Consider the following 26,961-nt stretch of genomic DNA (forward strand, 5'->3'; position numbering starts at 1 on the left):
TCCAGGGCATTCTGGGAAATGGAAAGTTCCAAGTGTCTCTTGGAGGCCCCTTTGCTTTGGTTTCTTCCTCCTAGATTTGAAGCTAGAGTAGCACCATGCCTGGAAAACAGTGGGCAGCAATTTTTTCTCCAATGGGTGGGCTGGATTTAGCTCTCATTAATCCTGCTCAGCCTTCAACATCTCTTTCAGGGTTACCAGGAACAAACTTCAGGAATATAAGGTCCCTAGGTTGATCTGCCATACTTCACCCACCCCTCTGAGAAGGACCTGAGGCCATTCTGGGTCTAGAAACAGTTTCTGGGCTGGGAAAAACTAATCAGGAATGGAAGAAGGATTTTTCTCTCATTTTTCTCATTCAACAGTAACTTCAGGCCTCCTTGAAGCCCAGCAGGTGAAAGAATAGCTTCCAGCATCTGGCTTTACTTGCATAAATCTTCCTTCTTGCTTTGAAAGCTGGCTTTTCTGGCAGGTCAGATCAAAAGTGAGCAGCCTTTGGGGAAAAAAGTGGCTATCATCCTATGTGGAGCTCTCTGCATTGTTTGAATCTTCCCTATTATTATAAGGTCTTTGCTGGCCTGAAGTTAGCTTCAATTCACAAGACTGCTGTTGACCTACAAAGATTTATACAACCTTGAGCCCCAGGGAGATGTCTTGGCTCATCCTCAATCCTTAGCCTCTCTAGTTCAAGGGAACAAGAAGTAGGGTGCAATTTGCTTCAGCTACCTATAACTATACTCAGGCATTAAATAGTCATCCTGGGCAGCTGTCCTTTCTGGTGAAAGAAATTTCCCTGCTAGCAGGATGGGGGGAGAGCATGATTTAGCTGAGTCTTTTACTTGTAGACCACAACTTCAGGTCAAAGAAGTGGTAGGGAGTCTACTACTGAGAAGAAGGAAATACAGATTAGAGCAGCCTTCCATAGCTCATAGCATAGACCAATTTTCAGAGTTTTCGTCAATCTTTGTGCTCCCTGGGATTTTGAGGTTCACCTATTTGGAGGGCACCCAGGTTGGAAAAGTCTGGGCCAGGAGGATTATCAGCTTGGCCTGCCTGGATGCACATTACACTTGTCTACTTGTTCTGCTGTTCAGCCATGTCCACGGACCAGATAGGTCAATAGTCAAGACAGTGAAGATGTTGTTCCCCGAAGCAGAGCAGCTTAAGAATTACTGCCAGCGTTAGAATGAGGCTACTTAGCTGATCCTGGAGGAACTGCGGTGGGAAAAATGACACTGTCCTGGAACCATGAGCAGACTGAGCAGGAGGTGGAGACCATGCACAAGACCTTGGGAGAGCTGAGGGACATCAAGATCTCTCCTGGGGTATGCAAAAGACAAGTGTGCAAACTCAGCAAACAACTCGGAAAGCTCAGAATTTCTCCTTTTCACCTGATTTTGGTCGTGGTGACAATTCCCACCCTTGCCCACCTCAGGATAGAATTCACATTTATTATTTTTTTTGGTAGATCACTCTTTGTAATGGTGTGGAAGCCTCCACTCGTCACCACGTATTTCTGGTACTCATTTTGGGTGGCAAACACTAGCCCATATGTCATCATGGAAAAGTTAACATTTGTCCAACAGCCCACAGGAGCTGTCTTCAGTCCCTCTTTACAGGTATATCACTTCTGTGAATCCAGAGGATTTGATAAACACCCATTAATCTCAACTCACCTGGAACCATGGTTTATAAACCCAGTTGTTTTTACGTCCTGTTTCATAATTCCTGCCACCGACTTTATAATCTTTTCTCTCCATGATATTTATTAATGTCTGCTGATATGTGCAGTAGTCTCTGCTTGATCAAGCTGCCAACATCAATGTACAGCACACAGATTCCTGCTGAAATTATAATTGGTTTTGAACTAGATATACCAGCCCTATCTTTAATTACTTCCTAACATATCAGTTGCCTTGGCAACCTTGCTTATGTGTTCCATTTTACCTGTAGCGTGGACACAGAGGCCATGCCTTCAATCACGTCTTGATTATTCTGTTTCCTTGGCAACCCGCGCCTTCTTGCAAGGCTTGGTTGTATTCGTTTGGCTGTTTTATGGGCAAACCACTGCCTTAGATCCTCAAAGTCTTGTGCATGACTGCCTGTCAGATTTTAGGATCTTAAGCTATATTTACTAGGACTTGGGGAAGTTTAATTCCACGACTTGAAAATGGTTTGATTAAATGACCTCTTTGATTCAGGATTTCACACTGAGTCACCAGATCAGTTTTAAGGCATCCAGTGTAACCAGCTGCTTTCTAATTGATTCAGAGATTCCGTGATCTTTTGGGCATGCAATCAGTGCTTTTTTGTTTTTGTTTTACAGAATCCATTTGATTTGGCAACTGAAATGATCCAAATCAGGACACAAAATTGCCTTGGATCTCAGGTGATACACATACTTTTGTGGTTATTACTCTAGATCCATCCTTGACTGGCTTACTCAACTATCTCTGATTTGCTTTTTTGTGGATGTACTATATCACTTGTAGGAAGTATTTGCTGCAAGGAAGACTAACTTAGAAATGTGGGTAAATGCATTTTCTGCTGAATGCTCAATTGTTTATTCATTCAGTCACTTCTGACTCTTCGTGGCTTCATGGACCAGCCCACGCCAGAGCTTCCTGCCGGTCGTCAACACCCCCAGCTCCCCCAGGGATGAGTCCATCACCTCCAGAATATCATCCCTCCACCTTGCCCTTGGTCGGTCCCTCTTCCTTTTGCCCTCCACTCTCCCTAGCATCAGCATCTTCTCCAGGCTGTCCTGTCTTCTCATTAGGTGGCCAAAGTACTTCAGTTTTGCCTTTATACCATTCCCTCAAGTGAGCAGTCTGGCTTTATTTCCTGGAGGATGGACTGGTTTGATCTTCTTGCAGTCCAAGGCACTCTCAGAATTTTCCTCCAACACCACAGTTCCAAAGCATCCATCTTCCTTCACCCAGCCTTCCCTATGGTCCAGCTCTCACAGCCATATGTTACTATGGGGAATACCATTGCTTTAATGCTCAATACTACCTCATTTTTTTTTATTAAAAGCAAAGTGAAAACATTGCAATTAGCCAGTTTGTGAATATCTCCTATTCAGAGCCAAGACCTTTGGAAGTCTTTCTGGGAATAGACCTTTGCTCTGTAAAATAGAGTAAAATAAGATTGAACTAATAGGTATCCATACCACAGAGAGCCAGTTTGGTGTGGTGGTTAAGGCATAAGCCTAGAAACTGGGAGGCTGTGAGTTCTAGTCCTGCCTTAGGCACAAAGCCAGCTGGGTGACCTTGGGCCAGTCCCTTTCTCTCAGCCCTAGGAAGGAGGCAGTGGCAAACCACTTCTGAAAAAAAAAACCTTGCTGATAAAACTGCAGGGACTTGTCCAGGCAATCTCCAAAAATCAGACACGACTGAACAGATTTTTTAAAAACCCCATCCTATATGTGGCTCCCCAAAATTTGGAGTGTGGCCCCAAGACTTTCAAGAAGTCTACCACTTCTGTAATGTTACAGAAGCAGAATATTCTTAAATGCATAAATGGTGAGCAAATATATTACCTGTATTGAATGTCAACTAAATTAAAATGCAAATAAAATAAAATTAATAATTGTCTCATCCCTACCCAATATATTTTTGAGTGCAGTCTCAGCCCCTCACTAAAAAGCAAAATGCAGCTCTCAAGATGGAAAAATGAGCACATCACAATTTAGAAATAGGTGTAAATAGGAAGTAGGAGGAAGTGAACTGAGAAAGCAACAGGACAGCACCCCTGATTTTAGGACCATGGACAGAGAATAAGGAAAACACACATTCAAGAGTCTTCACAGCAAATAAATACGGTACAGAAGAGAAGTGGAAAGGCTGTGTCTCTCAGTTAGAGGTGGGCACCACCGTGGCCTTCCAATTAACAAGAGATTTGTCCATGGTGTCCATGAAATCCATAGCAGAAATGGAATTTTGAAACCCAGTCCCACCTAGTTAATATAGGTTGATATTATGTTGTAATTTTATTGTTGCTTTCTTGTACTGTGCTTGGTTACATACACAACACAAATAAAAATACTCCTCTAACCATTGGCCATGTTGGTAGAGAATGACGTGCATCAGAGCTCAACAACTCACCAACTTTTTATGTGCAAACCACCTTCCTCTGAGTTTTTCTCCCTTGTAATGATAGGCTTTTCCTTTATCATGTCATTCATGCTTTACACTTCCCCCTCTTTGCCAGTGACAAAAAGGTGGCATAGAGGTGATTTACAGCCCAGTTCCTATGTGTGTCTCCTCAGAGTAAGTCTGATTGATGTTACTAAAGTTGGCTTCTAGACTGGTGAGTACAGGATTGTCACCTCATTGATTGGTTCCCACAGTATGCTTCACCAGACTGAACATGGTATGTTTAGTTGATGTGAACTTGATTTTAAGAGGTGTGTGTGTGTGTGTGTTGACTTAACATGTTCTGTATACCCAATCAGCCTGGTGGAAACCTAGAATAAGGGTTAATTCAGGAACCAAATTAAGCAGCTTTTAAGTAAGTGGATGTCCTAGGCCAATTCACTTCAATGAAATTTCTCTCTACCCCAATAATAAATAAAGGGCAATGTCACCTTTTATTTCAAGTTTAATTTTGTGGACAACAGAAGCAATACAAAACCATGCAAAATCTGGAAGGGAGCCAAAAGATTTACACCCATTATTGGAAAGCAATATGTCTTTCTTTCTGTTAGGCAGTGGTTTAACTAAGGTTTTGGATATTATTGACATGGATAAGATAATCAGGGAAAAGGCTGGCTTATTTCAATGACTGTAGCTAAAAAATAGGCTAATTTTATGATGTATTCCAGCTTCTGTTCTATTTGTGAAAGCCTATAATTTGATCTTCAGCAAAGGATCATTACCTTGTCGTGGTGCTGGAGCTTGAGCACCTCAATGATGCCATGAGCTAAACCGTGAAGGGCCACCCAAGATGGGAAGGTCATGACAGAGAGGTCAGACTAAATGCGATCCCCGGGGAAGGTGATGGCAACCCACCCCAGTATTCTTGCCGTGAAAACTAAATGGATCAGTACAACCAGAGATATGTCGGTATACCATCGGAAGATGAGACCCCCAGGTCGGAAGATGGTCAAAATGCTATTGGGGAGGAACAGAGGATGAGTTCAACTAGCCCCAGTCGTGATGACGCAGCTAGCTCAAAGCCGAAAGGATGGCTAGCGGCCGATGGCGCTGGTGGTGAACGGCGAATCCGATGTTCTAAGGATCAACACACCATTGGAACCTGGAATGTAAGATCTATGAGCCAGGGCAAATTGGATGTGGTTATTGGTGAGATGTCAAGATTAAAGATAGACATTTTGGGCGTCAGTGAACTGAAATTGACTGGAATGGGCCACTGCACATCAAATGACCACCAGATCTACTACTGTGGACAAGAGGACCACAGAAGAAATGGAGTAGCCTTCATAATTAATAGTAAAGTGGCTAAAGCAGTGCTTGGATACAATCCAAAAAATGATAGAATGATCTCAACTCGAATTCAGGGCAAGCCATCTAACATCACAGTGATCCAAATATACGCCCCAACCACAGATGCTGAAGAAGCTGAAGTAGAGCAGTTCTATGGGGATCTGCAGCACCTACTGGACAACACACCTAAAAGAGATGTTATTTTCATCACGGGAGACTGGAATACTAAGGTGGGCAGTCAAATGACACCTGGAATTACAGGTAAGCCTGGCCTGGGAGAACAAAACGAAGCAGGACATAGGCTGATAGAATTTTGCCAAGACAACTCACTCTGCATAACAAACACTCTCTTCCAACAACCTAAGAGATGGCTTTATACCTGGACTTCATCAGATGGACAACACTGAAATCAGATTGACTACATCCTTTGCAGCCAAAGGTGGCGGACATCTATATAGTCGGTAAAAACAAGACCCGGAGCGAACTTCTTCTTGCACAATTTAGGATCAGACTAAAGAGATTAGGGAAGACCCACAGATCAGCTAGATATGAGCTCACTAATATTCCTAAGGAATATGCAGTGGAGGTGAAGAATCGATTTAAGGGACTGGACTTAGTAGATAGGGTCCCGGAAGAACTACGGACAGAAGTTCGCAACATTGTCCAGGAGGCGGCAAGAAAATACATCCCAAAGAAAGAGAAAACCAAGAAGGCAAAATGGCTGTCTGCTGAGACACTAGAAGTAGCCCAAGAAAGAAGGAAAGCAAAAGGCAACAGTGATAGGGGGAGATATGCCCAATTAAATGCAAAATTCCAGAGGTTAGCCAGAAGAGATAAGGAATTATTTTTAAACAAGCAATGCGCGGAAGTGGAAGAATAGGAAGGACAAGAGACCTCTTCCAGAAAATTAGAAACATCGGAGGTAAATTCCAGGCAAAAATGGGTATGATCAAAAACAAAGATGGCTAGGACCTAACAGAAGAAGAAGAGATCAAGAAAAGGTGGCAAGAATATACAGAAGACCTGTATAGGAAGGATAACAATATAGAGGATAGCTTTGACGGTGTGGTCAGTGAGCTAGAGCCAGACATCCTGAAGAGTGAGGTTGAGTGGGCCTTAAGAAGCATTGCTAATAACAAGGCAGCAGGAGATGACGGCATCCCAGCTGAACTGTTCAAAATCTTGCAAGATGATGCTGTCAAGGTAATGCATGCTATATGCCAGCAAATTTGGAAAACACAAGAATGGCCATCAGACTGGAAAAAATCAACTTATATCCCCATACCAAAAAAGGGAAACACGAAAGAATGTTCAAACTATCAAACAGTGGCACTCATTTCACATGCCAGGAAGGTAATGCTCAAGATCCTGCAAGGTAGACTTCAGCAATTCATGGAGCGAGAATTGCCAGATGTACAAGCTGGGTTTAGAAAAGGCAGAGGAACTAGGGACCAAATTGCCAATATCAGCTGGATAATGGAAAAAGCCAGGGAGTTTCAGAAAAACATCTATTTCTGTTTTATTGACAATTCTAAAGCCTTTGACTGTGTGGACCATAACAAATTGTGGCAAGTTCTTAGCGGTATGGGGATACCAAGTCATCTTGTCTGCCTCCTGAAGAAACTGTATAATGACCAAGTAGCAACAGTAAGAACAGACCACGGAACAACGGCCTGGTTTAAGATTGGGAAAGGAGTACGGCAGGGCTGTCTACTCTCACCCTACCTATTCAACTTGTACGCAGAACACATCATGCGACAAGCTGGGCTTGAGGAATCCAAGGCTGGAGTTAAAATCTCTGGAAGAAACATTAACCATCTCAGATATGCAGATGATACCACTTTGATGGCTGAAAGCGAAGAGGAACTGAGGAGCCTTATGATGAAGGTGAAAGAAGAAAGTGCAAAAGCTGGCTTGCAGCTAAACCTCAAAAAAACCAAGATTATGGCAACCAGCCTGATTGATAACTGGCAAATAGAGGGAGAAAACGTAAAGGCAGTGAAAGACTTTGTATTCCTAGGTGCAAAGATTACTGCAGATGCTGACTGCAGTCAGGAAATCAGAAGACGCTCAATCCTTGGGAGAAGAGCAATGACAAATCTCGATAAAATAGTTAAGAGCAGAGACATCACACTGACAACAAAGGTCCGCATAGTTAAAGCAATGGTGTTCCCCATAGTAACATATGGCTGCGAGAGCTGGACCATAAGGAAGGCTGAGAGAAGGAAGACAGATGCCTTGGAACTGTGGTGTTGGAGGAAAACTCTGAGAGTGCCTTGGACTGCAAGAAGATCAAACCAGTCCATCCTCCAGGAAATAAAGCCAGACTGCTCACTTGAGGGAATGGTATAAAGGCAAAACTGAAATACTTTGGCCACATAATGAGAAGACAGGACACCCTGGAGAAGATGCTGATGCTGTGGAGAGTGGAGGGCAAAAGGAAGAGGGGCTGACCAAGGGCAAGGTGGATGGATGACATTCTAGAGGTGACGGACTCGTCCCTGGGGGAGCTGGGGGTGTTGACGACCGACAGGAAGCTCTGGCGTGGGCTGGTCCATGAAGTCACGAAGAGTCAGAAGTGACTAAACGAATAAACAATAATTTGATATGTTAAAAAAATTAGCAAAAGAGAAAGCTTTGGATAGCTGCAGATGCAAATTGATTCTCTTAATGGGGATATACTTCCCTTTGAATTTGTTAGGTTTTTCTTTTGAATCAGATATAGGCTTGCATGACCTTGCTGCCACCATGATTCTTTTTATTCGGAACCTTATGAAAAGAATTGGGCTTACTAAAGAGTAAATCTAAATGTAACATTGCATTATCACAAGGCATCCAAGATACATATGCCCCCACGATCCTCCTCTAACGTTGCTACTGGATTATAAAATGGCAGTGTGACAGAAGGGAAAATAGGACTGAATACCAGGGGCATGTGAATCAGCCTACATCCAATTCAGATTTGCATTATGATGCTGAGTTAGTTTAATCTGAATGAAATCACTCAAAAATCATGCAGGCCCTTGGTTTGAAGTATAGTGTTGTTTCTCTGATTAATGCATTCTACAGTTTTAGAATAAGCTATTTGGAAGGTGCAATACAAGCTGCTTTTTAAAAAGAAAATCCAAATTACCCTTCTAGATTCTAGACTTGTGAATTTTGTGACCTACTTAGACTATATAAAGGCTCTATCATTTGCATAAAGAACAAAAGAAGCCGTTTTCCCGTCTGCAAAGAACATCACAGAATCTTGAACCCTGGATCTAATTTAGTGTTCTCAACCCCAAAAATTAAAAAGGAAAAAAGAAAGAAAGAAAAGAGCTGGGCTCATTGCAAACGGTGAGTGCTATTCCCAGTAACAGATCCTGTTACTGATATATAGCAAACAGCAGCGTGGGCACTATATCATTTTATTTATTTATTTATTTATTTATTTATATTTGGAAGATTTAGATAGCCACCCAGCTTGAGACTCCAGGTGGCATACATCGAATAAAAACCAAACAAAAAACAATAATTACAAGAGAGAAAGCATAAACATAAAAAATAAAAATAAACTACTTGAAGGTGCTTTCTATGTTTCCCCCTTTCCATCTTGGCTTTCAAATGTTCTCTCTATAGAGCTGTTCTGTTTACTGATGAGTATTTCGTTTCTGCCACTGAAACATTCTCTGCAGTGCTGCTTTAATTTCTTTATTTCTCAGGCTGTAGATAATCGGATTAAGGAAAGGGGTCAGGACAGCGTAAACAACAGCCAGCGCCCGGTCATAATCCAACGAATAACTTTTTGTCAGCCTGACATACATGAACAGAATGCTTCCAAAGAAAATGACCACAACAGAGAGATGCGCAGCGCACGTGGAGAAAGCTTTTCTTCTCCCAGTGGCAGTACGGATTTTAAGGATTGCCTGGATGATCCTCAGATAGGACATTAAAATCAGGAGGAAAGTGGCCAAGATTTTGCAAGCATTGATTATAAAATCAACCAGAACGTTCATGGATGTGTCAGTGCAGACTAAAGTGAGCAATGGGGGGAAGTCACAGAAGATGTGCGCGATCTGATTTGGGCCGCAAAAGGGCAGCTTGGAAACCAAGATGATTTCAGCCATGGGGCCTAGCAAGCCACAGACCCAACAGGTGACAACTAGTTTGGTACACCTCTTGTTGTTCATGGTGGATGAATAGTGCAGTGGACAGCAGATGGCTAGATACCGGTCGTACGCCATGGCGGTGAGGAGGTAGCATTCAGTGGCCCCCAGAGAATGGAAGAAATAGATTTGTAGGAGGCATCCGTCGAAAGAAATACGCTTCCTTTCGCTGAGCAAGTTAGAGAGCATTTTAGGGATGGTGGCAGCCGTATACCAGATTTCTAAGAAAGAGAGGGCACTGACAAAAAAGTACATGGGTGTATGGAGCTGGGAGTCCACCCGGATGACGGTGAAAATCAACAGGTTGCCAATGATGGTGAAGAGATAGATGAGGAGAAGCAAAAAGAAAAGAGGTTTCTGAAAGCGCTGGAGACTTGGGAAGCCGACAATGATGAATTCGGATAGCTTAGTCTGGTTGAGGGTCTCCATGATATCTATAAATTAACAGGGTTATAGGCATTCAGTAGTGAAACGGAGCCGTACCATGCTGTTATGCCAAATGTGGTCATGTGTAAATTGGTTCCACTGGAGAAACACTGCAGAGGATTTGGAGCTCTGAAAAGCTTCTGTCTGCCTTCCGTTTGCCTGCAACTCTCTCTCTCTCTTGAAGGAAATTGACCTCAATTCCCCTTCATCTCAAGAAGTGGATGGAAGAGAGAGAACTACTGCAAACAGGAAGTTAGCCAGGGACTCTGTTTTACTCATCACCCGTCTCTGACTTCTTTAGGTTCTCAGCTGTCAAGGCCTGGCTTCTACTTGTATGGAGAATCTGGCTAGTGAGATTCCAAGGATGGGCTGTCCAGCCTGTGGCCTCAGAAGGACATGCAATCCTTGGGCTAATTCAGCAACTCCGTGCAAGAAGTCAGCTCAATCAAATGCTGTGCTGAAATCTGTCTTGCCACCTCTCAAAAGTTTCCTTCTCTTGCAAAAGAGGCTTCTGTTTCTCTACTTTATTCTCATGGTGGTTGAGAACATCTTTCACACTTCTCTTTTCTTCTTACTTGATCATTGGACATGGCAGAGGGCGCTGCTACCGGTGTAGTTTTCGATGGCAACTCTTCCATTATTCAGCAGCTTCTCTGCTGCCCACTCTTTCCAGTTTGAATAACTCCTCGCCCCTTGGAGGAATTCCCTCCTGAAACCTTGCCTTGGGACCGAATAGTGGGGTGGGTAGTCCAGAGGTCTGCGAACTTCTGGAAAGAGTGATCGAGACACCCGCTTCTCAGCCACCTCATCCCACACAGGTGAAGCTCAAAATCACTACACTGCACTCAAGACAATTTCACTGCACCCTTCTACTCCGTTGAGGGACATTTCAAAGCAAATTCCCTTTCCTCAAGTTGAATGAGAACCGGTAGGAAAGAAATGCAAGACACACAGTTTTTGGCACACTCGTTGAAGCCTCTATCTTTTTCTTGCTGCTTGGTGGAGGGTGTCAGAAACTGAAAGAAAAGGGTGTCAAAAAAAGAATGGGTCCCCCCATGCTTTAGCCCCATCCTCTCCTTCCTTCAGGCCCACCCCCAAAATGCACCCCAATAAATTACCCCAAGAATAACAGAAAAAAAAATTAGATCTCCTTAACTAAAGGACAGCAGCATTGCCACGGTGATTGCAAATGTCATTTACTCGTCCTGATAAAACTAATTATACCAATTATTACTAATACTAATAAAATCCTAGCTTGCAATGTGTACATCCTTCATTAGGAGATATAGTTGAAAACAGTGAGGTTGCTAAAGAAAGGTCGGTATCTTTAAAAAGTAGCCACTGTTTTTGCACAGCTGTGTGACAACAATGGAAGTTTATACTGTATAAGGCCACTATAAAATATGTGTTCCCAAGATACATAGTGCCCCAAAGAAAACATCTGGCATTTAGACAAGTCAGGCTAAGGCACATAAAAACATACAGGCCCATGGGATATATTAATCAGAGAAGGTCATGCCATCATTCAGAGAAGTGATAGGGTGCTTTGATTTTATTTTTATTTCTGTTTGTTTCTTGCAAAGACAGCCCTTCAGTGAAACCATCAGAGGAACATAGGAGAAGACAGTAAAAATGGCCATATAAAAACAAACCTAAGCGATATAATGGCATTTTAAAAAGTGTAGGAAAAAAAAAATATTGCAGAATAGATTAAAAAGCCTCTAGTTGCTCTGAAGTCAATGAGACCTTCAAGAGCTTATGTCCCCTTACATCCCACAGTCCTTACTTCTGCATAAATCTGGAGAGGTTAGACTTTTATTTGACTGACTGAAATTAGCAATTGTATTGCAGAGTGGAGCTAAATGTTTCTGGGTTATCAAGCTCATTGCAAGGCAAATAGGATGCAAAACATGGAAAGCTTATATCACTACCGGGAGACCTGGATTCAGGCGGATGCTTAGCCACAGAATCTGGACTCATCACCAACTTTGCGGGAGGGCTGTGATGGCAAAATGGGTCTCTGTGGGGGAATGAGAGAGATGTGGTTGTGGGCTACCAGGCTGGCCTTCCTCTTGGGGAAAAAGGGGCTTAATCAAATTTGTTCCGTAAGGCTAGGCCAAACTTTCGTCGGGAGAATCCCTTGGTTTGCTTGAATCGTATGCCTCCACATTGATGGGGGGAAAGCATCATATCAAGGCGTCCGACTGATTTTCCAAATCTGTTCAAATTACGGTAGTTCAAATGGTTGATTTGAACTGGATGGAAAATGAGTGGGTGTCCACAGCCTACCGCGGCTGCAAAAAAGGCAAATGCGATTGCAGTTTTAGGTTGCATCCACAGAAATACAGGCTCCAAATCACAGGCAATATTAGCTTCACTTTACTCTGCCTCCCATATCATTGTGTCCTGTCCTGGGCAGTGTAAGGATTCAGATAATCCAGGACAAGTTCAGACTCCCTTTTGTACAAGCCAAGATTCAACAGCCATCTATTGGGCAAAACTTTAATCTGAAGTCCTGCACTGAGGACCTAAAAACGGCCACTTACAACTGTATGATTCTAATGTTTGGAAAATATGGCAAAGAAGTGATGGCACTGGAGCAAAGCTCCACTTGATTTAATAGAAAATTAATTAAAATTCAGATTAATTAGGGATAGTCTTTAAGGCTACTTCCCATGCATTCGATAACATTTTGTAACAGAACTAGAAACTTTGGGTCTGGTATGGCGTGTTGCATCCAAGGATTGGAAAACTCTGTATTTCTCCTCGGCCATAAGCAAGGCACTCTGATTTTAGATTCACGTTAGCCCTATTAATTAAGAATGAAACTTCCATGTTTGGGGCAGTTAGCTGTGAATTATCAAGTGCTGGAGGCCAAAAACAGAGGAAGACTTATGAACTTCCTGTCCTTTATGGGTTTCCATGTCTCCTTAGTTTGTTCCAGAAATAAGTGCACATCTGGATAGTTTCCCCCACCACACAGTAAAAAATAAATCTCACAATAAGACCAATTTTTAGTTGGGAAGACATTGGGGCTGTTCTGTTCAGAGGTTCCATTTCAGGGTGATCCAGGTGATGCTATGGATCAGCTCTAGATCTCTGGCTCACACCAGCAACTTAATTCAATTGTTAGATTGGATGGAGGACTTTGGTGCGTTCACGGACGGTGCTGTTTGTTTATTTTTATATTTTCCCTGAATTGATTTGGAAGTCTGAATTGAACAGCAACACAAATGGAAGTGGAACTCCAGACTGAGCGGAATTATAAATCTGAATTTTGTCGGGAACTCGGATTTGGGGAAGCCAGCTGGAAGGGGATATACATGCCCCTTCCAAATGGATTCCAGGGCACACACACACACACACTACACACACACACACAGACAGACAGACACAGAGTATATTTTAATGCACCCTTTAGCATGAAAAACCGGCTAATATCAAATCAAGCACTCACACGCAACTTCTTATTGCCTAAGAGCCTTTTTCCTCTCTTGGAGCTTCAAGTGAGGGAAGGACTGTGAAGTTCATCAAATGGATTCTCCTTTCACCTGATCCCCAGACCTGGTCAGATGTGAACTTCAAGCATTATTTGTATGCGTATTATATATATATACACACACACACACACACAATTCCCCCCCCACTGGTTTGCCTGATCTTCTGGGGCTTGTTAACAATGAAGGGATAGGAATTTGGAGAATCGGTTCCAAGAAGAAAATTAATCCTCTTGGTGCCAAATTAGGTGTGGGTTTATTTATCTCTGTGTGTGCCCAGTTCATTTAAACTAGGTCAGAAGCCAGCACACTACAAGCAGAACTAATAAACAAGTTTGGGAGGTTGGTTACAAGGTGGAGCATTCCTGAAATGGCATCAAGAAGTTCCCTGATGAACAACAAAATGCTGTTTGCCTAGACAGATAGTAAGCAGGTCCATTTTGGTTTCTCTCGGGTTTTCATTTTTGCCAATCCACCAAGGATTTTTGGTTTGTTTGTTTGGTACCACTTGATAACCGTTTTTCAAAGTTTGCTATTAGGAATGGATATTTGGTGGATGGGACTTCGGGCCAATCTCTCTCTCTCAAACTACCTCACGGGGTTGTGGTTGTGGGGAAAAATAGGAGGTGGGAGGATTATGTACATCGCCCTGAGTTGTATGATGATGTTTTCCCAAATGCAAACGTGACACCACACATGCAAAAATGTTACAATTTCCCTGACTACCTTCTTTTTGCAGAAAATTGTTGCCTGGTGTAACCATTTCTGCAAACTCCTCTTTGGGGTGTTGGGATGAGAGACATCTATCATCAGAAAAAGAGAAAACACCTGGAGCTCAGGACACAATGGAGAAACATAAGGAGATCTGGTGGGAAAACAGACCAGAGACCGAGAGATTGAATCAGGTGGAAAGCCATGAGGCGTTTTGGCGGGAAGGCAAGTTGGGTGGAAAGCCATGAGGCGTTTTGGCGGGAAGGCAAGTCAGGGGAAACGTCATGAGGCGTTTTGGCGGGAAGGCAAGTCAGGGGAAACGTCATGAGGCGTTTTGGCGGGAAGGCAAGTCAGGGGAAACGTCATGAGGCGTTTTGGCGGGAAGGCAAGTCAGGGGAAACGTCATGAGGCGTTTTGGCGGGAAGGCAAGTCAGGGGAAACGTCATGAGGCGTTTTGGCGGGAAGGCAAGTCAGGGGAAACGTCATGAGGCGTTTTGGCGGGAAGGCAAGTCAGGGGAAACGTCATGAGGCGTTTTGGCGGGAAGGCAAGTCAGGTGGAAAGCCATGAGGCGTTTTGGCGGGAAGGCAAGTTTTGGCGGGAAGGCAAGTCAGGTGAAACGTCATGAGCCGTTTTGGCAGGAAGGCAAGTCAGGTGGAAAGCCATGAGGGGTTTTGGCGGGAAGGCAAGTCAGGTGGAAAGCCATGAGGGGTTTTGGTGGGAAGCCAAGTCAGGTGAAATGTCATGAGGGGTTTTGGCGGGAAGGCAAGTCGGGTGGAAAGCCATGAGGCATTTTGGCGGGAAGGCAAGTCAGGTGGAAAGCCATGAGGCATTTTGGTAGGAAGGCAAGTCACGTGGAAAGCCATGAGGCATTTTGGCGGGAAGGCAAGTCGGGTGGAAAGCCATGAGGCATTTTGGCGGGAAGGCAAGTCAGGTGGAAAGCCATGAGGCATTTTGGTGGGAAGGCAAGTCACGTGGAAAGCCATGAGGCATTTTGGCGGGAAGGCAAGTCGGGTGGAAAGCCATGAGGCATTTTGGCGGGAAGGCAAGTCAGGTGGAAAGCCATGAGGCATTTTGGCGGGAAGTGTAGAGAGTCAGGAAGATGACCTTGAGAGCAATGTGCAAAACCCATGAAATAGCCAAAAGAGGCTGAAACATTGGTTAAGTCCTGGGAAACAAGATAATATTCAGAAGCTGCTCAGGCAGAAACCTCCTTGATTCACTGGAGTATAAGATGGGGAAGGAGGTCCAGCACAATCAGACTTGCAAGATGCTGTTATTTATTTATTTATTTATTTATTTCTATTATATCCACTCTCAATAACAGTAGGTTTTGCCTTCCTGCTGAGTGGATTTCCTGGTGTGGTCCATCTTTTGGAAAGCAAATCAGAGGGGGAAACACGTGAAGGTTTTGGTGGGAAAGCAAAAGAAAGGGCAGTTACATTTCTGTACGTTGTTTTTATAAAGATATGTATTTTTGTACAGACTATTTTCTAACGTCCCTTTTCTGTCATTGACCAACTACTGCAAAATTTGGGAAGGGGCCAATTTTATATAATTGTTTCAACTGATCAATTGCAGTGAAAATGTTAACCATTTTAATTAATGCATTAGTTCTTGTCAGCTTCTTCAGAAAGTTTTTTTCTAGGCTGCCGTTTTCATTGTACTGTTTTATTATTTTAGTGTTATGCAGTTCTGTGTGATATATTGTATATTTGTATTTATTTTAGAATTTATCCTGACTTTAATCTATTGGAAACTGCTGGGGAAACCTGCTTTTCTAGTGCGGCCTAAACATTTACTGATGATGATAATAATTGTTATAATAATTTGTTTGATTCAGGAGGTTGTTGTTGTTATTCTTATTATTTTAGGATGTAACAATATATTTGGCTTACAGTGGCCAAGAAATAAGGTGTGCACCTCGATTTTTTAAGTTTAGATTTTCCCCATTGGTTTTTTTGACGACAATGAAAAAAAATGTAGGGGTGTCCCATTTTTCTCATTTGCGGGCACTGAAGAAAACAAGGGGGTTTGGATACAGACATTATTATTCTATTTCTGCTCCACATCTAGCTTTTATTCTGCGGAAACATCTGGTGCGCGTGTTTTAAATTCCCATTAACATCACAGAGGTCTCTTTAGAGGATAAATGGCTCTTTATAGGCAGAATATTGTATTTCTAAAATATTCCATAAGCCGTTGAGGGCCAGCTGATGGGTTACAGGAATCAGTAATGTAAATGATTATGTTAGGCTGCATAAATATGGATTTGTGTATCTGATAATAAAATAGCAGCGCTTCTTTTGTATTAAAAACCAGGAATATTATATTCTTTACTATAAAAGTATATCATCTGACTCTTTACTGGTGTCATTAATATTGATACAGGATCAAAGGCAAGGTAAGCGTGGTTTGATATTCCCTTACCAGCTAATTGGTGGCTGAGCGAGGGATGCAGATGTCTAAGAGAACAGATATCAGAAAAGAGGAAACAAATCGCGGTTAAATCCGAGGCATCTGCATTCACATTTTCATTTTGTTTCAGCATCGACCATGGAACTGGAGAGTTTTGTAACCTCCAGATACGGAAGAACAGGGAGTCATAGGATGGCTCCAGTGATATGGAGTCTTGTTACTGAATTCACTCATTTCCGAATTCTCACAATACGTGAATCATAAACGAACTAAGCAAGCTCGGTTCACACGTATAAACTAAAGAACCAACCAACCACAAGCCAAGCTTTGTGAATGTGGCTGCTAGAGCAGCCCTTCTCAACCTTTTGGCCCCGGAGGAGCCCTTGAAATATCTTCCAGGCCTTGAGGATCCCCTGCACATCCAGGCTCAAATAAAGGCCAGAAGCTACAAAAATGTTCTATTCGTTTCATGGGTGGGCCTGTATTGATGCATTCACAGTGTTCTTAAACTAAAAATAAAGAACGAGACTTAACTCTTTAATGTGAAGTCGCCCGAATTTGAAATAAGTTTTAAACTAAGTTCTGATCTCCCAGGGAACCCCTAGGGACCTCTTGTGGAACCCTGGTTGAGAAACCCTGTGCTGGAGCTTGAACTGACATGGTTAAATGTGTGGATCTCAGCCAGAATGCTGAGGATAGTCCTGGGAGGCCATCTAGTCCACCCTTGCTCAATGCAGGAAACCCAGTCGGAGTGCCTCCACCAAGTGGCTGCCCTTCCTTGGTGGGTGAATGTCGGACAAGCGGGGAACCATGAGCCCCTAGGCGGGAATGTCGCCTGGGGATCTGCTTTGACCATCAAGAAGTTTCCACTGATCTTCTGCTCAAGTCTTCCCCCTGTAACGTACCATTGGGATTCTGCTCTGTCCTCAGGATCAGAAGCGGAAAAGAGCGCTTGGCTTTCCTCTGGGGGACAGCCTGGCAAGGACTCAGAATGTGGCCCCAGCAAAGGACCCCACAGAGGATCTGGGCTCTTCTGCTGTCCTGTTTCCAAAGGGCTTGCATCCACAAAATGGAGCTGGTGCACCTGGGGAGGCTTTCAGAGGTGAATTCGCCAGGGACGCAAAATCAGTGGAGACCAAATGGAATGTGTTGATTCCCATTCAGCTGCACAAATAGATGGCTACTGGTGGTCGGATGACTCCTCTAGTAAGAGCCTCATCAGGAAGCATCCAGGACCCGGGTGAGTTTTATTGATTGGAAGTGTGTGTCTCTCTCTCTGTGTGTGGCCATTTTTAAACCAGAAATGGTTATTCCATCATCTCTGTTGAAAGAACCTCCAGGTTTAGTCTCCCCAAACATGTCACAGTTCCTCAGTCATTGCATCTGACTACCTGGATCCTTTCCACCCCAACTAGTCACATTAAGAACTATATGTGGATTTTCCTCTTCCCTCCCCACCTCCCTTTCCTTCCCTGCTATGTCTTTTAGATTGTATGATCCAGGATTAGTTCTACTTTACTGCTTATCTCTTTAAACCTCTCTGAAAGCCTTTTGGGCAAAAATACATCAAGGAATATATTAATAAGATAATAATTCATGAAGAACGGGTGGCCCAAGGATTATGGATCACTGAACCATCATTTCTTGAACTGTTACCTGTGTCAGATTTCTGTAATGTGGTACAAATAATCAATTCAGAGGATTAAGGTTGGGTTTGAGGTTTTGGATCAATTTGCCAAATGGATTTGATCCAGTCCGATGCTGAAATTTGATTCGGTTTGATCGACTTGCTCATGAATCAAATCTCTGAACTGAAACTACGCACAGCTCTTATCAGATACAGATATCTCCAAGGGAGTAGCATTTGGTTTTTCAGGCTGTGCGGAGTAGAGGAAGGGTGTCCAGTTAGTAAGTGGCGGTCAACTGGTCTTAAATTCCTTTGTCATATCGGTAAATCTAGCTAGGAATAGCTAGGAAGAACCATAAGAAGAAGAAGAGCTAGGAAGAATCATAAAATGTCAGCTGCCAAAGTTATTTACTCATTGTGAATTTCTGAAATTGGAGACTTCCGGAAATGGATAACTGTAAAAAAGAATAATTGAAAACAGTCTACAGAGATCTCAAAATCTGGAGTATACGCTTTATTTACATTCATTTACCAGCAGAAAGCATACTGTACATTGATTAAAACGTTTGAAAAGGGACTATTTTACACGCTTAGCTCAGGTAATCTGCCAAACACTGAGCTTTGAATTATTAAGCAAATAATAATTCAATACTTTTTCTAAAATATAGTAGGGAATGCTTGTAGAAGCTCTTTCAGTTCTTTCTTGTGTGGTTCACTTAGATCTGGTAAATCAAGTGAATATCCTATGCTAGCCTTCCTTCGGAATTATCTGTTTTTCTAAATTAACTTCTTGTAATCTGGAATAAATTTGCATTTTAATAAAACTCAGAATGATTGAAAGATAAATCTGTGTTGAAAACCTTAGATAACCTGTGTCCAGGGAAATCTGACATGGAAATTGGGCGATTCTAAATGTGCCCAATAAATGATAAGTGAAAATTGCTTACAGAAAACAAACTTGCATTAGTCGATTTTTAGACATGAAAGCTCATGGGTACTATGGAGTGTTGGCATTTTTTTCTGCTCTTGGCTACCATGGTAATTAAGTATTTCCTTAAGCATCGGCCGGGTGAAGAGGTCGAATTTAATTGTCCTCAATTTAGGTGTTAATAGTTGCATTGCCTGAGGGGAAGGCAGCTTGCAGGACTTTTGTTTAGCTTTTAGCCTTGCAGCCGAGTAAGCAGCTCGCTCCTCTCTGAGAGCATGTGTGAATGCACAAGCCTGTAAATATGTTTTTGTGCTTTCTGTAAATAAATTCATTTTTATAGAAATGCCTGGTGTGTGATTTTTCTGATCTCTCTGGGCCAAATGCTTCCCAGCACTCTGCAAAATGGAGAAGATGAATTCCAAATTAGTTTTTAAAATAACAACCACCACCACAAACTTCACAGGCTAGCCAGGATCCCAAAAATGAGATCATGAGAATATCTCTCTCACATAAATCTAATCAGCAGCATTGTCCCAAAAAGTAACTTGATTACAGGGCAATTTCTTAGTATATGGAGAAAAGGTCACCCCATTTCTGCACTGGTTGTTCAGTGTTCTCCTGTGACAAGAGGGTATTGCTGCTGGAGAATTTAGTAAGTGCTGAGTGCAGTTATGTCTTCTGTTCCCCAAATGTTGGTTGAAACAGATTTGTTGAGTAAGCCATAATGGCTTGATGGTATTTGTGTGAGATTAATCTTTGATCGGTGAGTTGTCCCAAGAGTAATGTTGCTGGCCAGTTAGATGTTATAAATAGGAATACTGGATTGGTCCAGCTTGGTTGTAGTAACAGAAATACAGCACAATATACCCCAATATATACAGCATGCAAGCACGCATGTATATGTATGCATAATATAAATATACACACATTTACCTCTTCCCCACTTGTTGCACTACAAATCCTGGTCATGCTGATGGTAGATATTGTAATCAAATCCTGGTCATGATGATAGACATTGTAATTCGGATATTTGGCCTTTTGTGCTATAACTCTGAATGGTCAATTGGACCCGTACTCTCCACTCTAGGCCACCCCTCCCAAGTTTAAATTTCACTGCATATTTCATTGTGGATTGCTATTTCTGAAGCCCACTGCAAGGGATTCAAGGTCTGAGGAGGCTCTTCCGGTGAATTCTCCTCTTTATTGCCTTTAGGATTTCTTTGTTTCGAAGGCTATAAATTATAGGATTGACAAATGGAGTCAGGACAGCATAGATCACAGCAAATGCTCTATCATACTCTAAGGAATAGCTTGTCTTCAGCCTCACATACATGAAAATGATGCTTCCAAAAAAGAGGAGAACTACTGTCAGATGTGACGCACAGGTTGAAAAAGCTTTCTCACGGCTCTCAGCAGTCTGGATCTTCAAGACAGCTTGGATAATCTTCACATAAGAGACCATGATGAACAAGAAAGTCACTAGAATGATGAAAGCATTGACTGCAAAGTCAACCAGGACATTGATAGAGGTATCAGTACAGGCCAAGCTGAGCAGTGGTGGGAAGTCACAGAAGATGTGCTTGATCTGGTTGGGGCCACAAAAAGGTAACTTGGAGACCAGGATGACTTCTGTGATGGGGCACATGAAGCCACAGATCCAACAGCTGGCAGCCAGTTGTGCACACATCTTGGTCGTCATTACAGAAGGGTATCTTAGGGGCTTACAGATGGCCAGATATCTGTCATAGGCCATGGCAGTAAGCAAGTAGCATTCAGTGGCTCCCAGAGAGTGGAAGAAATAAGTTTGAAGGAGGCACCCAGCGAAGGATATGCTCTTTCTTTCACTAAGTAAGTTAGACAGCATCTTGGGAATGGTGGTTGCTGTGTACCAGATCTCCAAGAAGGAAAGGATGCTGATGAAAAAGTACATAGGTGTATGGAGCCAACAGTCCGTGTGGATGATAGTGAAAATCAACAGATTGCCGAAGATGGTGAAGAGGTAAACAAGGAGCAGCAAAATGAAAAGGACATTCTGGAAGTGCTGAAGATTGGGGAATCCCACAATGATGAATTCAATGACTTCGGTGTGATTGTAGGGTTCCATGTTTCCTGTGGCTTGCTCTGTGGACCAAAAATTCACAGGAGTTCAGGGACAACTAGACCACAAAAGCAGACAGGTTATTTTGAGAGTGGCCAAGTGCACTTGGGCTTTGCTGGTCTTCCAAACCCAAGTTTAGCTAGTTTTGATAATTGGTATAATCAGGAAAGAACTTTAGGACAAACATTTTGAGGAACATCCCTCCAAATTCGGCAATGCTGCCCTATCATTTTTTTTAAAAAAAGATATGAATTAATATGCATAAGAGAATAAGATTGTTAAATGCAGTGGCCTAAATGACCTTAAAATATCCCACTACACATTTGTACAGCAAGAAGAAAAACCAAGGGATTTTCCTAATACATTTGGGAGAAAGAACAAACCATGGCAATGGACATATATGAACTACAATGCACTATTATTTCCAAGAAGTTTTAAAAATGGCAAGTATTCCTGGTATTTATTGGCATTAAAGCCAAGAGAGGCAGAATTTACACTTGTAAAATCTAGTTTTGCTTTGTCTGTTTTCCTCTGGAGCTTCTGTATAAAAGATGCTCGCTCAGAATAAAACCGTTCTCTACCCAGGAATTCTAAGAACAGAACCGGATGAGCCCACAATCTTTGCACACCAATACCCACTTTTAATTTGGTTTTTTTCTTCAAGTATATGCTTGGAAGTTTGGGGTGTCAGAAACCCTTGCTGATCTGTGGTGAACACCCAGATCTACTTTCTGTCCCCCTTGTTCTAAAAGGTTGTATAAAGGATGCTAGATGGGTAGAAGAACGTAATCTTTAATGGCAGAATACTCTATCTTCAGCAGCTCTGTTGCGTCTTTTCATAGAATGGTAGGAGAGAAGAGGGATGGGAAAAACTTAGATTTTCCAAGGTTCGTAGGACTTCAGCTATTTTAGTACTTATCTTACAATTTCAGCTCTGAGAAACTGAAACAGACACACCAGGAACAGTTGAAAAGGTATTCGGACAATGAAAACATTTTTGTTAATATGTTGTGTTGTATCTTTTCCAGCAAATCTGATTCCAGATAAAACTGCAAAGACAAAGGCAGGAAGTGAAAATAAGTAGTTATCCTTGAAACGATTGGTGTATGGCATGTTGGTAAATGAATTAGTCACCATCACGTCTTTGCTTAAAAATCTTTGAAGGAAGTTGTTAATTAGCAAAAAGGAACAAATGGGCAATCACTTACCGCTACCCAAAATTCATACTCCTCTCCTTTAAAGGTGAAGTGTTTTGAGAAAGATTCACACCATGTTTCTTTTCATTGCTCCTCAAATATCTTCTCTCTTAGGCACTGGGACAATGAGGACATTCAGAGGCTGTATTTCTATCTTCTCTTACAGTAGATCTAATCTGGAAATTATCCTGAGATCTCCATAGCTGGAGTTCTGGAGGTGGAACTTCAAGACACCGTTGATGCTCTGTAGATGAAGCTTCAAAGTACTCACACTCAAAGCTGTTTCTCAAGTTCCTCCTTCTGTAGCAAGAGATGCTACAGGCTTCTGTTCTTACAGAAGCCACTTATGTCTCCAGAGAGAGAGGAGGGCTTAGGATTTTTTTTCCTGATCTGGTCCTTTGGGGTTCTAGAAGAAAACAATTTCTCCCCCAACACAATACCAAGTAGGACCCTCAGTGGTTCTTCCACCCAGCCTGAAGCAATCAACAAGTAATAGACATAACTATAGATCCTGGTCTTAATTTGGTATTAATTCATATGTATAGACATACGTATATGTCTTACGTATATATCTCATGTGCCGTATGTATATACAAGTCTACACTTGTATATAAGAAGCTAAAGTTGAAAGACCCCAAATGCATCAAAATTGTTTCTGAAGTTGGTGGAGAAATTTGTCTAGCTGCCATGGTTATATGATGATGCCAGAGTTGAAGTTTCTGTATCTGTATCTGGAACAACGCCGTGGTACTGTTCTATGCTGGAGTTTGTTCAACGTCTGTAATGCACCTTGCAAGCTGCTGCTTTCTTCCTCCCTCTTCCCCTGCCCCTCCTCCATATAAAATGTATATACCGAAGGAAAGAATTTATCTTAGGGGGACAATTTTTTTATTTTTTTATATTTCAAGTTTCTGGCACCGCCCATCTCCCCCAAAGGAAAACAAAACAAAAAAAATGTTTATCTTAGAGGAAAACGAATGGAAAAAGGCACTAAATTTGGAGACAGTTACGAAAATGAGCACAGATATTTTGTGCAGGTGTTGGTAAAGAATTGCAAATGGATGCAAAATTTGAGATGGAGCTAGAAAAGCTCAGAAATGAAATGAAATAAAGCCTAGAGCTCCATCAGTCTCTGGTTGCTGCCACCCCAGTAAATTATTGTTGTTGAAGAGTACCTAAAGTTTGAAAGCCACCATTCAAACAGTGAAATCAGGACTCGCTCAACCATTAGGCAGAGCAAGGCAGATGGTGTGTTGTGGCAAAATGCCTGAGGATAGTTAGGTATCCTGTAAAGTTTGTTATGTTCCTTCAAAGGTGGCCTGCTGACTTTAGGACATTGTCCCATCTCCACTGTGATTTCTGTCATTTACCATGAATGCCCTTTTGGGTTTATGTGTGTGAAAAGACATATAGACAAAATATAAACATTAAAGCAATCTATCCAGTTGGCCCCTGAATGGAATCAAAATGCCATCTTGTCCTCTTCTTCAGTAGCAAAATGCTTGAGCTGATTTTTCAGGAAGGCACCACTAGATTTTTTTCAGTAATTCCAAAGATGTCAATGAGACATTTGCTATCTTTATAAAACATGCTTAACCAAATCAGTTAAAATTTAGGAACTGTGTTTGCATAACTTGCAATGGACAGTTAAACCTTGGTTTGTGTTGTAGCTTAGCATATTGTGCAAACATAGCCTATTTGGTTAGTTGTGCAAACCCAGATAGTGGATAAATTCAACATTGTATTGTGTGAATGCAGTTGCTGGTAACTCCTTAATTCCAAAAACATGGAAATCATATCATCAAAATAAAATCAATACTGAACCCCCAAAGTCCTCTTTCTTCCCAGTAGAGCTTCTGTTGTCTTCCTCAAGTTACATTAACAAACACTTCTGGGATAACTTCTCTTAATGAGTTTGTTTTCATTGTCCTTTCTCTTCCTCCAGAGGAAGCAAAAGTCGCATCACCCACATTTGGGACTTATGCGTTAAGGGGTTTGTTTGCAGGGAAACAAGGGAAATGAACTTCACTTTCAACTCTCTGTTTGAAGGGATGAGGCCCAGCATGGCTTCCTTCCATCCCTGTGGAGTAATTAACTCTACTCAATTAACATGGAGAAGGAAGAGAGAAAAAACTTCTCGGGGAGAGTAGTTAGAAAAAGTTTGCAGAAGAAAGAGATAAATTGCAGAGTTTGGCATTTAATTCATGGTGTTCCTCTTCCTTTCCTAATTGTATGTCTTTCCTCCATTTAAAAATAGATTATGAAATACATAAAATAGGCTGATGGCCGCATACAGTGCAAGGGTCCACAGCTTATCCACCCCACTGCAATGGCTTTGCATATCCTTTCCCACTGGCAGGAAATTGTTCTTCCTCCCTCTTAAAATGTTTACGCAATACTTCTTCATCCTGCAGGATCCATTAGGCAGCTTAGTAGGGATTCAAAAGAAATAAATCATTAAAAAGGCCTAAAACAGCGTAAGACCACCACTATCACCACCACTAACCCAACAGCCATGCAGAGAAACAGCAATACATCCAGGCAAATATTAATAATTCATTAACCCTCTGCCCCCCTTTCTCCAGGAAACCCAAGGCAGAGCTAGATAGACCAGTGCCTCCATCTTGGCCAGCATCTTCCACAGCTAGTAGCCACGAAACACTTTATTCTCCAGCTTGTAGGATTATTATCCTTCTGCTTAGGTTGAGGGAAAGAGAAGCAAACATTTATTTAAAAAGCAGTAGTAATGGGGTTGACCATGAAAAAAGGAAATCCAAATGAGCAGAGGCCATAACTCTATTAGGCCAACTCAAGCTGTACAAAACAGTTGGATTTTTGGGAATTCCAAGAACATCTCACTAGGCATGGAGATCAATGTGAGCGGAACACTTTTTCTTGAAGGTCTCATGAGTTCTTCTTCAGCTTTACTGTGATGCCACAAAACAGCCTTATGGAACCTTTGTCATAATGTCTTTCAACACTGGACTGTGATTCCAGGAGGAAATATTTTTGCAGGTGTCTTTCCCAGAAACTGGCAGCAGTGTGGATTCAACATATCCTCCACTGGATTTCACTCTTTCCAAAACTGGACAGTGAATTTACCAAGACTCTTGACTGTTGCTTGGGTTTCTTGTAATCAAACCATGGAGACACAGCATAATTCTCATATGAACGTGGAAACACCAGAAGGAAAACATATTTCCAAGTGTGTATGTGTATGTGTGTGTTCATTCATGCATTCCTTTTAAAACGAAAAAAAAAATGCCTAGGGTCAGAGGACTCAAATGCTTGGAGGCATTGATGACTCTCGCAGCTCCCTCTGTTTTAAACAATTCAGGAAAAAAAAAGGCAAAACGTTTCATAACGTTTTTATTTTCTGACATGAGAAGGTGAGATGGCTGAAGTTTCAAGAGATCTGGTAATCTTGGGAGATTGTAGGTGCTCTAGGGAAGAGGTGAGGCATTCAGGGCCTGAAAAGGTTGCTGACCTCTGAACCAAGTTATCTCTTCAGAATACTTCACTGGAATTTCTTTAGCCCCCAACCCCTCAGTGGAGCCAGGGGACTGAAATGCAACAAAGAAAGTGAGGATTAATGAACTCTACATTCTAATTTAAACAGAGATACTTTGATGCAATTATTTTAATTGAACAGGGAAGGTAAACTCAAGATACAGTGTACCAAAAGCAGAAAAAAAATAGAAAAAAGAGTACCCTTCTTTTGGTTAAGAAATCACTGTTTAGGGAAAATGCCAGTGGAGATAGTGTTCCCATTAAAAATAGGCAAGTAAATAAAACCCTACTGTATTGCTAGATTTTAAATCCAGGAAGTAATAATAATAATAATAATAATAACAACAACAACAACTTTAAAACATTAAAGGCCTCCATTCAAGACAAGCAAAGCAAAATCAGAAAGAAATACAAAGGAAGAAGCATTTGGCATGTAAATCTGGTGATAAACGTCTGAAAGAATCCAGATGGCCTGGCCCAGGGGATTTGGGTCTCTGCTGTTCATTTTTCCTTTCCAAATCCTTTAGAATTAAATAGAAGCGATGAGTATTCCTTACTCCGAGATGAATGAAAAATTAAGACACCTGTCCTGGAGACCATCTCTGCCGGGACTCGAACCCGGAACCTCTGGATTAGAAGTCCAGCGCGCTCGTCCATTGCGCCACAGAGACCTCACCGCAAGCTCAGCATCAGGACCAGAACTGAAAAAGCACATACCTTCTGCATCACTGCTAAGCAATTTCAGCATCCTGCTATTTCTGTGTAGCATTGTTGGGGGGCAGAGGGAAAACCTGGAGCCAGAATCCTGTTCCCTCAGTTCATTGAATAGATTCCTTTCCACATTCCCCCATCCTCTGCTTTAACATGGAAGAAAGGGAGTGTGTGTAGGAGGAAAATTCTATATATAATTCATTGGGTGTTCTTCATCTCTGTCACAAAGAGAAGAAGAGACAGCAAAAA

At 42.1% G+C, this 26,961-nt stretch overlaps 2 protein-coding genes and 1 non-coding gene across 3 annotated transcripts; all 3 read right to left on the reverse strand.

Annotated features, from left to right (window-relative positions):
- Window positions 1–9,076: 9,076 nt before the first annotated feature.
- Window positions 9,077–10,021, reverse strand: LOC134506854 (olfactory receptor 6N1-like). The gene has a single exon (XM_063317217.1). It carries the CDS (start codon window positions 10,019–10,021, stop codon window positions 9,077–9,079), a length of 945 nt encoding a protein of 314 aa, XP_063173287.1.
- A 10,338-nt stretch (window positions 10,022–20,359) lies between these two features.
- On the reverse strand, window positions 20,360–21,301 carry LOC134506855 (olfactory receptor 6N2-like). The gene has a single exon (XM_063317219.1). The coding sequence runs from the start codon at window positions 21,299–21,301 to the stop codon at window positions 20,360–20,362; it is 942 nt and encodes a 313-aa protein (XP_063173289.1).
- Window positions 21,302–26,598: 5,297 nt separating this feature from the next.
- Window positions 26,599–26,672, reverse strand: TRNAR-UCU (transfer RNA arginine (anticodon UCU)). Its single transcript has one exon. It is a non-coding gene; the product is annotated as a tRNA-Arg (tRNA).
- Between the last annotated feature and the right edge of the window lie 289 nt (window positions 26,673–26,961).

This window comes from Candoia aspera, chromosome 17 (assembly GCF_035149785.1).
Source record: "Candoia aspera isolate rCanAsp1 chromosome 17, rCanAsp1.hap2, whole genome shotgun sequence".
NCBI classification, from domain to species: domain Eukaryota; kingdom Metazoa; phylum Chordata; class Lepidosauria; order Squamata; family Boidae; genus Candoia; species Candoia aspera.

Bases quoted from the DNA above. Each gene is read 5' to 3' on its own strand.
- LOC134506854 (XM_063317217.1), bottom strand. From the start codon at position 10,021: ATGGAGACCCTCAACCAGACTAAGCTATCCGAATTCATCATTGTCGGC.
- LOC134506855 (XM_063317219.1), bottom strand. From the start codon at position 21,301: ATGGAACCCTACAATCACACCGAAGTCATTGAATTCATCATTGTGGGA.